Source organism: Heloderma suspectum, chromosome 2, assembly GCF_057233095.1.
Source record: "Heloderma suspectum isolate Gila_16-S chromosome 2, 16-S_ref, whole genome shotgun sequence".
Lineage (NCBI taxonomy): Eukaryota > Metazoa > Chordata > Lepidosauria > Squamata > Helodermatidae > Heloderma > Heloderma suspectum.
In genome coordinates this window covers 364378847-364394104 of record NC_139459.1, presented here as the reverse complement: position 1 = coordinate 364394104, position 15258 = coordinate 364378847, and the positions used below count along the sequence as shown (strand labels likewise).

The following is a 15258-nucleotide window of genomic DNA, read 5'->3' as shown; positions in this document are numbered from 1 at the left end:
CAAGCCTTTTGTTACTCAGTTTCAGAACAAGCCAGGATCTTAAACCATAGTTTGAAGTTGGTTTATGATCCTGGCTTGTTCTGAAACTGGTAACCATAATTTCCTGGCTTGAGAGAAACAGAAAACTGTGGTTAATCAGAGACTTCCTAGCTTATTGAGGCGGCCCACAAAGGGGCTGTGCCCATGGGCAAAAGGCCTGCAAGCATCTCAGCTTGTTAACCCAAGATACGGTTGTCCAAGTGCGGCATGTGGGTCAGGTCGTTGTTTTGATGATTCAGAATTTCTCCTTCTGGATGGGAGTGGTATGGCTGGTGTAGGCTCGTCCTTTCGGTGGTCCTCCTCCATTGGGGGAGTTCTCAATTTTGTGTGGCCGTTATTCTAGTGTGGTAGCTATGGAGAGTTGTCAGCAGACTGCAGAGAAGTTGTGAGCATTAGTGTAGATACAACTGGGAGTCAGTGCCTTCTTTCCCCTGCTGAGGGAGAAGGATGGGTGATGGACAAGGAAAACTTTTGGGGATGTTCTGGCCCTTGCAGAAACCACAGCCTCGCTTCCTGTTCAGTGCTAAAGCCAGCATAGGAGACTTTGCAACAGGTAGAACTTCCCCATATTCCAACAGGAACCGCACCAGCCTTTTTTGGCTCAGAGTTCGGCATTCTGATTGGCTGAGGGAGCCTGTGAGCATTCCATCTGCAACGGGCTGTCGGCAAATTGTCTGTCAAAATGTCTACTTCCTTTCCATTGGCTTCTCCCTTCCCTGCTGTGAAATATTTCCATAGGTGCTGCCTGCTAAGCAGTTGTGGGATAAATTGACTTGCGCACGGCAAGAAGAATCTCGCCAACCCAACACAGCAACCAGCTGTTTATCCCCAAACCCATGTGGGCTGGCTGGCTCACCACCACCACCGCCTCCTCCTGCTGCGGAAATGTTCATCGTCGTTTTCATTTGAAGGGCAGTAGATGTACTGAAGGCGGAATGGGGGAGTCTGCGAAGACGTCTCAGCCTCTTTGCATGGATCACCAGGAGCATATGGAAGAAGAACATGGATTGAGGATAGTCAACGAGGTTGTGACAGCGCAGGAGAGATGCAAGAGCAACACTCTTATGTACAGTGAGAGCCCCAGGGATCTCATCCTTCATCCCCAACTGCGACCTCAGAGAAAACCCGAAAGGACAATGGATAAGAGAAATCAAAGCAGGCCTCAAGTCCGGCCCAGCCACTTATCCCGCATTCATCCTCCTCCTCTGCAGAAGTTGGGCAGCATCCATGAGAATCTAGTAGACGCAGCCTTTGGGCTGCCATCTTGTGACGGGGGCTTCTCAGCCCGTGACTGGCGCGCGTCACAGGGCTCTCCGTGAGCCTCGGAGAATCTCAGTCTTTGCCTGTCGAGGTGCTCCGTCAGTGCTGAAAAAGGAGGGAGGGGAGGGGTGAGCCAGCAAGATCAAAACTGAAGAGGCAAGGAACAGGAAAGGGGTGTAGTTTGGTGGCAGAGCATATGCATTTCATGCAGAAAGTCCCTGGCTCAATCCCCAGCATCTCCAGTTAAAGTTAGGGTCAGGTCATAGGAGGTGATGATGGGGAAGAGCTGCTGCTGGTGAAGTCGTCGATACCAGGCGCTGACTGGTTAAAAGGCAGCTTCCTTGTCCCTAAATCAGCTTTCCCCAACTGTTGCCTTCCAGATGTGCTGGAACAAACAGATGTGTCATTGAGAGGAATTCTAGCTTACCCTAGCCCTGAGGTGCGGGTTTTCTAAAATGGCCGTGCTGGCTGGGGGATGCTGGGCATTGTAGTCCAACTCATTTGGAGTGCACCAGGTTGGGGAAGGCTGGCCTAGGCAGTGACTTTTGCCATTGTGCCCAGGGCCATCTGTGGCCTTTCCCTAGGCAAGGGGCAAGCAACCTGGTCCCTTCCAGATACTTTGGGAACACAGCTCCCATCAGCTGCAGGTAGCATGGCCAGTGGTTAGGGAGTTTTAAAGTATTCACTCAGAACAACTGGAGGGCACCAGGGACCTACGTCTGGGATCCTGGGCAGCTTGGGTGCCTGTTTGTAGATGCCTGCAGTCATCACAGGTGATGAGCAGAAAAAGCTTTGCTATGCTCTGGTAGTTTTGTCCATCCGTCCCCATCTCCCCCAGCCTGTGCCCTGAACACACAGCTGGAACAAGATGCTCAGTGAGAGCTGTTCACCCAGCAAAAGTCTGGGGAATGACAGAGGGCAGCTGGGTTTTCCTCCTCTTTGTTCCCGAGGAGACTTCCTCCTGGGTAAACCCTGGGCAAAAGACTCTTCGGGCAACCAAGCAGGCACTCCAATGATGACTCGGAGTGTCCCACCCTGCTCCCTGGCCCGCCAGTGCTCTGGTAAGCCATGGGATGAATGGGGGGAGTTAGGCACCATGGCTGGACTCAAGAGGGGGTCGAAAGGTTTTTTTGAGACCTCAGGCAAAGCTTTCTTGCAACAGGACTGCTCAGGTTGCCCCCTGTCTTCTGTGGGAATAGGGTTTGCTGAGGAATCCCAGTTTCCCGCCTCTGAAGAGATATCCCCTGTGCTTGGGTCAGCCAGGAGCCTGACACCCTGATTGTTGGAGGATGCTATAACTGGGTGGAAGTGGAGGTAGGATCCCACCCATGCAATAGTGTCCTTGACCCCGTGGAATATTTGACAATATTAGACTATGGTCAGATTATAGGTGGTCAATTGATGGTCCTGCCAATGGACTCCTGCATGGAGCAGGGGGTTGGACTTGTAGGCCCCTTCCAAACCTACTATTCTATGATTCTATGGTACTCTGCATGTTTTGTGTACACCAGGGGTGTGCAGAAAGTAGATCTCCAGATGTTTTGGATGTCATCTCCCAGCATTCCTGATGATTGGCTATGCTGGCAGGGGCTTCTGGGAGGTGAAGTCCAAAACAAGCTACCTTTTGACCAGCCCTGGCGTATACCAGGGAAGAGCCAAGTTCAAGCTTGCAGGGTCTACTTTGTGTTTTACTGGAATCCCCAGATCCACCAATTGGAGCCAGGAGCAAAAGACATACACTTAGGGCATAATCCTATGCATATTTGGACAGAAAAAGTCCCACAGCTCCCGGCATTCCCCAGCCAACATAGACTTCTTTCTTTCTAAACATGCATAGGATTGCGCCCTTAAAATGAAAGAATGTGGTGTCTCTAAGCATCTGCCAAGTAATTAATTAATTAAATTAATGTATATTCCACCTTTCTGCCAAAAGATGGCGCTCATGGCTGCTAACATTAAAAAACAGATGAAAAGCAAAACCTTCATTAAAACATGACATAACAAATAAATTAAAAACACGATGAAAAACACACCAATAAAAGCAATAAACAGCACCCAACCAGTTAAAACCAGCTTATATATACCAAAGGCCTGCCTGAATAAAAACGTCTTTGCTTGCCGGCAGAAGGACAACAGTCATAAGCATTTGTTTTCAGTACCAGAACAGAGCTGAGAGCTAGAAATCCATTCCTAGTTACCCCGTGCTTTCTTAATTTCAGCAGTCTAATTTAGGGCGGGGAGCAGGGGAGTCATTTCCTTGTTGTTCTTGTTAAACCATTGGGAATTGGAAATCCTTGCCAATCTATTGTAAATCATCCAGGGATCTACCAGTAGATCCCAGTCTACTTTCTCCCCCCCGCCACCCGAGTGGAGTTTCTGACCCAACTTCTGGCTTCACTGTGCAGATCTCTCTCTTTCTCTTCCACTGATCCTCCTGCCCAATTTCTGCTCCTCCAGATCCCTTTGCAGGGGTAGATCCCCTCAGGCAATGGCTGGGTTCTTTCTTTTCTTCTGGGAACAGGAATGATGGGCAGAGGAGGTTGTTCACCCCTAACTCCCAGCCTTCCCAATAGGCTCTGGAAATGCATTCCTCCACTTCAGACGCCAAGACTCAACACCCCCAACCCCAAGTCCACCAATGGGCATGGATCCCTCTGTGAGAACTTCCTTCCAACTAACATAACCAGCTTGCTGGTAGTTGGGCCCTGCTGGTACAGTTTGAAAACCAAGATGGTGGCTACTGCTTTATGACAACAGAGCGAGACAGAAGGGCTCTCGTCCAACCATGGCAACCATGACACCTGGTGAGTTGCTGCTTGGCCCTGAGAGGGGTCCCTTCTGACATTACTTCAGCAGCATGGGAAGCACAAAGGTGCAGGAAGCTCCTTCCTGTGCCTCTGAGGTAACCTTGGTAGCCTCAGAGGCCTGTAGTCGTGGGCGCCGATGCATCTGCTTCCCATGTCAACATCGCCCCTCACAGGGACCAGCAGTGGGAAGGGGAGTCACTTAATTCGCAGTCTTTCTGACATGACTGTAGACTTCAAGTATTACTTCAGTGGAGCACGGAGGAGCTGCACTGCAATGGCTCTTGCGCTGTCGGGGTTGTCATCAACTGCTGGCTGCTAATATTTGTTTAGCATCCAGCAGGCTAGGAGCTGTACGGAGCAATACTATGGATTAGTGTGAAGGGAGAAGCTGGGGGCTGACAGATGTAGGAGGGATGCCGCATAGGGGAGTCAGGTGGCAGTGTGGGGTGAGGCCAGGGTGATATGGCAAAGTCTTTGCAGAAGAAATCCATACTGAGAGTGAGTGTGAGGGAACGGCTGAGGTCTAGTCTATATCTAGGCTGTACCATTGTAGATAGGAGTCAGGATGGAATGCTTCCCCACGTCTGTCTGTCTGTCTGTCTGTTTTTCTTATCTATTAGTAGTGCTTGTATTGATATAATAACTATTAATTGTATTAATATAATAACTTCTCTAAGCGGTTTACATACAAAATTTAATTTTTAACTGAACTTAACAGTTAAAAAATTATTAAAATACATATATAATACAATATAACAATTATAGTATACAACAACAAAGGTAAAATAAAAAACAATAAAAAGGAACAGTAAAATGGAGCAGTGTCATGATGATCAGTTATAAGCCAGGGAAAGCCTGCATTAATGAGTTCATCTTCAGGAGGCATTTAAAACCCACCACATTTTCTGCCTCCCGAACGGTACAGGGGAGGGTGTTCCAGAGGGTAGGAGCCACAACTCAGAAGGCCACGCTTTTGAGATGTTACATGGCAACCTTCTGTGGGTTGCAGGGTGACCAGCAAGCGTTCCTCTGAAGATCTTAGAGGTCAGCTGTCTGTATATAGGGAAAGGTGGTCAGTCTGCTAGGTATCTAGTGGGTATGTAGATACCTCTCTAGCTAGGTATCTTCCTTGTTCGTTTGTTTGGAGTATTTCTACCCTGCCTACTAACCAAAGTCATCAAGGCAGCTTATAATGTATTTAAAATACAATAAAATAGAGAAGAGTTATTAGAATGGTGGGGGGAAGAAGCAAAGGTATATCTATGTTTTCCTGTAGCTCTCAGGAAACAAGTTCCCTAGGCTTCATAAAAACTGTATTAAAACTAGAACAATAATAAGAATTTTAAAAATCCAACAATTAATCTTAAAAATCTAGCCAAGCATAAAAACTGAATGATACAAATATCAACGAAGTAAAATGCAATACAGATCATAAGAACTTAAAAATAGCCAGTGAATACAGGAGCTAAAACCACCATCGATGTCAAAGGGATAAGGAGCAATCTTGTGACTCTTAGACAGCATAGGACATTTCGGATTCCCAGCTCCAAGGTTGGAGCGCTGTCTCCGACTTTGGAACTGGGAATCAGAGCTCGAAACCCCTGCTCCCTTGCAGCCAGTGCGGAAAAAGCTGCACCAGCTGCTCTCTGAGTTTGGGAACTCAACCTTGGAGAAAGGGAGAAGGAGGCATTTTGGTGGGTGGGGAGGGGAGGGGAGGGGAATGGAAAGGCCAGGATATGAGCTATTCTGAGCCTCTACCTACCTCCTTCCCTCCCTCTCCGAAGCACCACAGCTAGAGAGGCAAAAAAGCTTGCCTAGGGGGAGTATTCCACAGCCAGGGGAGCTAGCACCAACAAAGCCCCTCTCTCTTTTTCATGCCCACCCTCTGAATGTCAGATTGCGGGGGTCGCTTTGCAGCTGAATCTCCTGGCCCTGAAAATAGCTGCTCTTAGCTTGAAAACGAATGTATCAGAACACAGTTCTGCCCAAAGAAAAAGCAAGATTCTTTCACCTGTTGAAATCAAGGAAATAGTGTGTTCTGGTAGTCCAGGGGTGTTGAAGCCTGTGGGCCAAATCCTGCCCATCTGGGGTTCCAATCTGGTCTTCCAGCGTTTGTGCAGAAGCTGTGCAAAAGGCCTTTGCACAGTTTTTTTCCTTTTCTAAAAGGTTGAAATGCTTCTCCTAAGTCTTAGTTACTGGCAGTGAGAGCTTTGAGCTAGAATATAGCCCTGCAGAGCTTCTCCAAAATGGATTCAGCTCTTAGACTGAAACAGGTCTGATATTACTGTGCTAGTTGCTGGAAGGGCCCAAAAACTATGTGAAGTGTTGGTTTTATTCCTGTCGCCTGTCTGCTGAAAGTCCTGCTCAGACCCATCCCCCCACCTCTGGCTTCTAAGCATGTGGGGTCTGCCTATGTCTGACAACCTTAAGGGCTAGAAACATGCTTAGAAAAGAGAAACAAAAAGCTAATATTGTCATGCTTTTACATTCTGCCCCAAATAACCAATTCCTTGCATAGTGTGATTGTGGAATCCTAAAATATACATGGCACTGGATATAGGATGTACCTGCGAAGGGGAGGGTTATTGGTGTAGCTTGTCAGCTTTACCTGTGTTAGTTGGAAATGCAGCCTGTCTGTCCATCTTCTAAGTGTGGACTTGAGGTTTCTGGCTGTGTTACTTTGGGTGAGCAGAAGCATTACTGTGTTGCGTTATGTTATGACTGGGTTGGTTATCCATATTGGGTCCCTCCTGGAGGCCAAAATGAAGGCAGAGGAGGATGGGAGCTGAAGCCAAGACACTGGCTGAGAAGCTCTGAATTGGCGGACGAAATGTCTTGAAGCGTGGTAAGGACCCCGTGGCTCCCAGCCAATCAGAAGGCTGGGTTGGGCCCCAATCCAGAGATCCCAGGAGGAAGAAAGGAAGATAGGCGCTTCCACCCCCTCTGAGGCCCACACTTCTGCTTCTGGTCTAGAAGGGCTTGCGTTGCACTGTTGTGAGGGGACGGTGCCTTTCTTCAGGTGGAGAGTTGGGTGTGCCGTGATGTATGCTGCCACGAAACCTGAGTCTCAAACAGGAAATCCTAATTTGTGTGACTTTCCCCCCTCCCCCTCCCCATATTCCACCCCTCTGCCCCCCAATCCTCCGCATGCAGGACCCATCCAAGAGTTCCGGAGACCCCTCACAAACGCGGAGCGGATGCGGAACCGGAGGATGCGGAACCGGAAGCAGCGCCTGGAGACCAGCATGCAGCTCGTCGAGTCGGCATCGCGGGCTCCCTCGATGCTTTTGGACGCCATGCGGGGCCTGCACCGGCAGGACTTGAAGGCCTTCGACCGGGCCCAGCAAGAGGAAAGGCAGCACCGGAAACAGGAGAGGCGGCAGGACCGGGCCACGGCCCAGCTGATGGTCAATGCCATCGAACGCTCCCACAGTGACCTGGGGGAGTTCCTGGGGAGACAAACCGCCACCATGGCGGCCATCGCGGCAGTATTCACTGGCCAGAGGTCTCCCCCCCAAGGGGCGTACCCTGGCTACGGTTCTTACCAGGGGTACAACAACCCACCTTGGGTCCCACCAGAGCCTGGAACGCCCCTGCCGCCTGGTCACGTGCCTGGTATGCCTTCAGAGCCAATGAGTGGCCCGGTAATTCCATGCCCGGTGCCTCCTCTGGCCCCCCCTGGCGGCATATGCGACCCAGTCCCTGAACCACCACCTACAGACGGACCTAGAGAGGACGCTGCTCCAGATGCTCCCACGCCTTCGACCTCCGATGCCACTTCCCGTACCCTCAGCACAAGGCTGAACAGAGGAATGAAACGGAAGACATGGGAATGATGAACATTGACTCTCCTTCCCCCCTACTGTAGTTTGTACTCAAATTGTGACATAACATTTCTCAGCCAGCAAGGTTGCAAGGACACCCCCCCCCCTCCAGTTTTAACAGGAAGGCCCATCTATCTATGCAAGAAGGTGTACGCAAAGTCCCACACTGATAGCTTGTGAACCCTATATAGCCCAGAGCTTGTATTGATCCAGGACACTGGGATGGATTCGTTGCATAGCTTTGGGAAGTCATCTCTGCCTATCTGTAAAATGGGAATTATCAGCCTACCTCACAAGGTGGTTGTCAGGGCACTTTGCTGACACAAAGCACCATAAATGCATACGCCATTAAGGTTGTTGTACTTTCCAAGCAATCAAAGAGGGGGGCAGCAAGCAAAAGGTGTTCAAGTGAAGCTGTGTCAGAGCCCAAGCCCCATGTAGGCCCGGTTGATGCTACTATTTCTCAGTTACCTTTTTATTTATTATATTTATTATAAAAAAAATTTGTATCCAGCCTGTCTATATTAGTTCCCCAAGTCAGCCAGCAGCAGTTGGAACCACAATGTTGCAGCAATATACAATAAAATAACAGAATCAATAATGTGAAAAGAGAAAATAAGCACCAGCAGCCAGCAAGAAACTTAAAAACAAAGCAGTGCATCAAAGCAAAATCTTGTACAATCTCTCTTGAGTCTATCCTTGGAGCTAGCCCATGAGGAACATCGCTGTTACGCCCATTTTACAGAAAGGAGGGCGGGGGGACTGAGGCTGAGAATTGGTTGTCTTTTTGTTCCAAACTCCGATCCTTTATAACAATTATAATTATAATAAGGACAACGCAGCCATTTTGTTGTAAGTGCTCCAGTGCAGCTGAGCATCCCAAAAGCATGCATCAGCCCCTGCCTTCGGAAGAAACAGAGAGCAGGGAGCTTCCATCCTCATGCCATCAAGGAGGAGGTGGAGCTCCAGATCGGGGCTGACTGAGATATGCAGAAGGAGGAACCTGGATTGCACCACTTTAGCCCATAGGGGTGGGGACTGCCTATTTGATTGCCCCACCACCCCCATTTGTAAAGAAAACAAACAAAAACCTTCCTTGCATGGGGAAAGCTAGCATGTCAGGGAGAAAATATTTAAGCTAGCAAAACCTTGTAAATAAGCCGACAAAAGTTACTGTGCTGAAAAAAAAATCTAGCCTGCTAAGAAGCTAATAGTCTGCATTTCCCTGAGGGCTGTGGAGAAGTGGAGGTCTCCCGCCTCCAAAATGCAAGCCACTTAGTAGGCTAAGTAAGTAAATAAATAAAATTGCCTCCTACCAAGCAGACTGGAGGAAGAGGGACTGTGCTCTGATCCTCCTCCTCCGCCAACACTGCATTTCCGTGTTGGGTGTGGAGGAACCAAGCTAGCATGAAAACCAAGCAATGGAGCAATCCATCCCTCCACTAGCCCACTCGCTAGTGCATGGAACGGTACAAGGCCGAGTTGTTAAATCCAAGGCTGGCTTTGGATTTTCTCCCCACACACTGGCTACCCAAGCACAGTTAGTTTTTCTTTACTGGGGTAAGCATTCAAGCATGCTCTTTCCCCCAGCTCTGTCCTGAAGTGGTACAGTCCAGGAGGACTATGTAAAAGCTGCTACATCTGTACCTGTACCTCATCAGCCCTGAGTCCATGGTGAGAGCAAGACTTGTATTCAGGGCCCCCAGCCGCAAGGATACAATTTCCACCCTTTTAACCAGTTCCTTTGACAGCAGCATGAATGGCAGCCATTAAAATGGCAATAATGCTGATCTTCATGTCATGAAAAGCGGATCCAGCTGCTTTTAAGACATAGCCCAGTTTGGTGTGTTTTTTTTCCTTGTGGAGATCCAGCTGCTTTAAAAGGTGTAGCTCAGTTTTGTTTTTTCCTGGTCAGTTGACAACTCTGTATTCAAGCAGAGCTCGATAGTCCCAAAATCAGGAATTTGTGGCCTTCCAGATGTTGGAAGACCAGTCCCATCACCCTTAGCCCTTAGCCAAGTTGGCTGGGGCTAATGGGAATTGGAGTCCAACAACTGGCAGGCCACAAGTTCCTCACACCTGCCCTAAATAAAACTGGCCTTTTCACTGAAGTGCATTGAATATGTAAAATCAACCCTTCCTCTGCCAGAAACAGTAAACAATCTGCTTTTAAAATCTTTTTTTAAAAATTGTTATTAAAGGCTGGCATTTGGGACCTGATATTCTGGAGCCTCCTGGAACATGTCATTCAGTTTTTAATTGTTTTTAATAAGTACTATTTTTAAATGAACTCCATATATATATCTGAAAAAGAAAATGTATTTATTTGTAAATGTATTTGAGCTTTACATGTCAGAAAGGAATAAGGAATTGTGGGGCTTGAGGGAGGGGGGACTGGGGGAAACCGTACCTGATGGGGCTGGATGAAGAAGGGGGGGGACCTGTAGCGTTGGCCCATTTTTATGTGTGCTCAGGGGCATTGCTAAGCACTTAAAATATTCCAGACCCAGACTTGTAGGACACAAATCAGCATAAAATCTGCAGATGCCAATTTACATTTGTATATGCAAATTTAGAAAATACTAGGTTTTATTTAAATTTCACAGGAAGTAAAGCCCTCTCATCCAAATAATCTCAAATAAATTTCTCATCCAAATAATCTCAAATAAAAAAATCTTCCATTAATTTGCACCCTAACTCCAGATCATCCCAAACCAATGGGAAACGTTTATTTCTAAGTTTTGTTGCCATGGGAGAGAAGATGGGGGTGGGGGTGGGGGTGGGAGTTTGCAATATGTGGGAAGGGAAGTATGAATTTTTTCCTCCCCAGCTGCAATCCCTCTTGAAAAATGCCCCTTGCAGAGCAATCAAGCTGAGGAAAGCTCATTAGCACCATTCAACACTCAGGGCTCTGTAGAATAGATCCAGGGCCCTGGGAAATAGATTTGGGGCTGGGGCCTTGCTTGTTCTTTGGCTTCAAAACACAGGGAGGGAAGCTAAGGTGGGCATGACAGGGCACCTGCTGAGGCCCATACCCCAGTAGGGGGCCTGCACTACCACGCCCTGGCCCTGCTGCTGCTGCTCATCCTCACTCTTTGCTGCCTGCTCACTTGCTCCCTCTCTGGAAGGCGCTACGGATTGGAACCAGAGGGAGAAACTAGCACATAGGCAGTGAGGAGGTGAAGGTGGAGATGACAGACCATTTCCATGCCTCCCCCCCCATCTTCCTCTGCCGCTCAGAGCCACAGAGGACTGCTGGGTGTATTTTCTGTGGAGGCCACACTCAGGCTTTGTTTTCCCTGAGGCAGCCTGGGATGTACTATTTTCAGACTGCAGGTGGGGGCTCGCATGACGGAACGTGCCTCCAGGCACAAAAATCCCCTGCATCTAGAAAACTAGCGCATCAAGGGGAAGGCTCCCTTCTGATCTGAATGGGAATCTTTTTTTTTATCTGGGGGAGCATTCCACCATACAAGTTCGCCAAGGCGCAAGTTTGCCAATTCAGGGAAAATCGAGGGCTAAACTACACACTATGTTAAATGTATAGCGTGTAGATGATCCTAACGTCTTTTAGAAAAAACTTTAGTGTAAGCATGCGGGGGCCTGATCTGGATTGAGAGTACTGCATGCATGTATGAAAGCGGGGAAAAAGCACCCTGCATTAGTACCAATGGAGGTTTTCTTTCTTTAGCCCCCATGTGAGCTGCAGTGGTGGCGGCAGGTGGGGAGGAATTAGGGTGACCTAAATTTACCCCCCCACACACACCTGTGTGTGGTGGTCCTGATCTGGGTTAGGGGGCCATGTACTTACAGTAAAGTTGACAAAATTACAGTCAGCGATATGCTGCACATTTAATATAGTGAGTAGTTTCTGTCTTCTCTCTTCTGGAAGGGCACTGGATGAGGCCTAACAAGAAATGTTAGGCCTCATCCAGTGCCTTGCAGGAAATGTATGAGCGTTTAATGAGCCTTGCGTGCCCTGGGACTTTTCCGCAGAATCCTCTGCAACAGAATATATCCCATAATCCCCTGCAATGCCCAGGGATTCTGTCGCAGATACTGTGTGTGTGTGTGTGTGTGTGTGTGCGCACGTGCATGTGCGCGCGTCCGTCCGTCCTCAGCTAAACTTTCAATGTGGAAACTATTCACCACAGGCCAAAAATTTGAAAACCAACATCTTGGACTGTTATCTTTACTCAAGCCCAAGCAATCTAGGGAAAAGTCACTGCCAAAGTGGCTTTATACCAAGACTGTTCCAAAGTGATATAGTTACTTGACCTGGACAATTTGGCTATTCCCCTCTGCCCTGCCGCCCCCCCCCCCGGAGGAAAACTCGTTCTTGCCGTGTGGTAGTTTCCAAAGTGATCAGGTTGTTTTAACAGGCTTTTAAATTAGGTTTTCTCTTGGATGAATTTTTTTCTCTCAAGTTTTGAAACTATTCAATAAAGTTTGTAATTTTTTGTTGGTGTGGTCTTGTGTTTTTCCTCCTTTCTATGTTGTTTATCCATCTTCTATTACCCCAAAACATAATGCCGGCACTTGCAAAATGATGCCGCTCCAAACAGAACAATTGGGGCGGGGGGGGTTGGGGGTTGGGCCCCCTATTACTACACGGGTAGAGATAGCGACAGGCTCAATAAGCCGACTCATTTCTTATTAAGAGTAACTACCTCTGTACCTGTTGCAAAAAATTCACAACCCTGTGTGTGTAACTTGTGATTTCGTAATTTCACTGATCAGCTGTTTTACCCGAACTTGAGATATGACAACTTCATATTAAATTTGAGACTAGCACGGTAACCGAGAAAGTCGTTCAGTTTTTACAGCTTTTTCAAAATAACACCCCCCCCACCTCCAAATCACTATGACCCACAGTTTTAGAGTTATATGTAATGGAAAAACATTTTTTTCCAATTATCTTGATGAAATTAGCCCCCAAAGTTATTTTCGGTGTTTTTTGTCCAACCATGGCAACCATGACACCTGGTGAGTTGCTGCTTGGCCCTGAGAGGGGTCCCTTCTGACATTACTTCAGCAGCATGGGAAGCACAAAGGTGCAGGAAGCTCCTTCCTGTGCCTCTGAGGTAACCTTGGTAGCCTCAGAGGCCTGTAGTCGTGGGCGCCGATGCATCTGCTTCCCATGTCAACATCGCCCCTCACAGGGACCAGCAGTGGGAAGGGGAGTCACTTAATTCGCAGTCTTTCTGACATGACTGTAGACTTCAAGTATTACTTCAGTGGAGCACGGAGGAGCTGCACTGCAATGGCTCTTGCGCTGTCGGGGTTGGCATCAACTGCTGGCTGCTAATATTTGTTTAGCATCCAGCAGGCTAGGAGCTGTACGGAGCAATACTATGGATTAGTGTGAAGGGAGAAGCTGGGGGCTGACAGATGTAGGAGGGATGCCGCATAGGGGAGTCAGGTGGCAGTGTGGGGTGAGGCCAGGGTGATATGGCAAAGTCTTTGCAGAAGAAATCCATACTGAGAGTGAGTGTGAGGGAACGGCTGAGGTCTAGTCTATATCTAGGCTGTACCATTGTAGATAGGAGTCAGGATGGAATGCTTCCCCACGTCTGTCTGTCTGTCTGTCTGTTTTTCTTATCTATTAGTAGTGCTTGTATTGATATAATAACTATTAATTGTATTAATATAATAACTTCTCTAAGCGGTTTACATACAAAATTTAATTTTTAACTGAACTTAACAGTTAAAAAATTATTAAAATACATATATAATACAATATAACAATTATAGTATACAACAACAAAGGTAAAATAAAAAACAATAAAAAGGAACAGTAAAATGGAGCAGTGTCATGATGATCAGTTATAAGCCAGGGAAAGCCTGCATTAATGAGTTCATCTTCAGGAGGCATTTAAAACCCACCACATTTTCTGCCTCCCGAACGGTACAGGGGAGGGTGTTCCAGAGGGTAGGAGCCACAACTCAGAAGGCCACGCTTTTGAGATGTTACATGGCAACCTTCTGTGGGTTGCAGGGTGACCAGCAAGCGTTCCTCTGAAGATCTTAGAGGTCAGCTGTCTGTATATAGGGAAAGGTGGTCAGTCTGCTAGGTATCTAGTGGGTATGTAGATACCTCTCTAGCTAGGTATCTTCCTTGTTCGTTTGTTTGGAGTATTTCTACCCTGCCTACTAACCAAAGTCATCAAGGCAGCTTATAATGTATTTAAAATACAATAAAATAGAGAAGAGTTATTAGAATGGTGGGGGGAAGAAGCAAAGGTATATCTATGTTTTCCTGTAGCTCTCAGGAAACAAGTTCCCTAGGCTTCATAAAAACTGTATTAAAACTAGAACAATAATAAGAATTTTAAAAATCCAACAATTAATCTTAAAAATCTAGCCAAGCATAAAAACTGAATGATACAAATATCAACGAAGTAAAATGCAATACAGATCATAAGAACTTAAAAATAGCCAGTGAATACAGGAGCTAAAACCACCATCGATGTCAAAGGGATAAGGAGCAATCTTGTGACTCTTAGACAGCATAGGACATTTCGGATTCCCAGCTCCAAGGTTGGAGCGCTGTCTCCGACTTTGGAACTGGGAATCAGAGCTCGAAACCCCTGCTCCCTTGCAGCCAGTGCGGAAAAAGCTGCACCAGCTGCTCTCTGAGTTTGGGAACTCAACCTTGGAGAAAGGGAGAAGGAGGCATTTTGGTGGGTGGGGAGGGGAGGGGAGGGGAATGGAAAGGCCAGGATATGAGCTATTCTGAGCCTCTACCTACCTCCTTCCCTCCCTCTCCGAAGCACCACAGCTAGAGAGGCAAAAAAGCTTGCCTAGGGGGAGTATTCCACAGCCAGGGGAGCTAGCACCAACAAAGCCCCTCTCTCTTTTTCATGCCCACCCTCTGAATGTCAGATTGCGGGGGTCGCTTTGCAGCTGAATCTCCTGGCCCTGAAAATAGCTGCTCTTAGCTTGAAAACGAATGTATCAGAACACAGTTCTGCCCAAAGAAAAAGCAAGATTCTTTCACCTGTTGAAATCAAAGAAATAGTGTGTTCTGGTAGTCCAGGGGTGTTGAAGCCTGTGGGCCAAATCCTGCCCATCTGGGGTTCCAATCTGGTCTTCCAGCGTTTGTGCAGAAGCTGTGCAAAAGGCCTTTGCACAGTTTTTTTCCTTTTCTAAAAGGTTGAAATGCTTCTCCTAAGTCTTAGTTACTGGCAGTGAGAGCTTTGAGCTAGAATATAGCCCTGCAGAGCTTCTCCAAAATGGATTCAGCTCCATTTTGCATACGCCATTAAGGTTGTTGTACTTTCCAAGCAATCAAAGAGGGGGGCAGCAAGCAAAAGGTGTTCAAGTGA

At 47.5% G+C, this 15258-nt stretch overlaps 1 protein-coding gene across 3 annotated transcripts in view; it reads left to right on the top strand.

The window, feature by feature from the left end:
• LOC146355742 (uncharacterized) overlaps positions 1-15258 on the top strand; it is a 39171-nt gene that overhangs the window by 15271 nt on the left and 8642 nt on the right. Inside the window, exon 5 of one of the 3 annotated variants that reach the window (XR_014787192.1) lies at positions 778-7249. The exons of 1 other annotated variant lie outside the window; for it this stretch is intronic. Coding sequence is in view for 1 of the 2 variants with exons in the window: in XM_084830784.1 (XP_084686910.1) it covers positions 7260-7942 (683 nt within the window). In the remaining variant the exon portion in view is untranslated. One more of the 3 variants, XM_084830784.1, reaches the window with a different exon arrangement.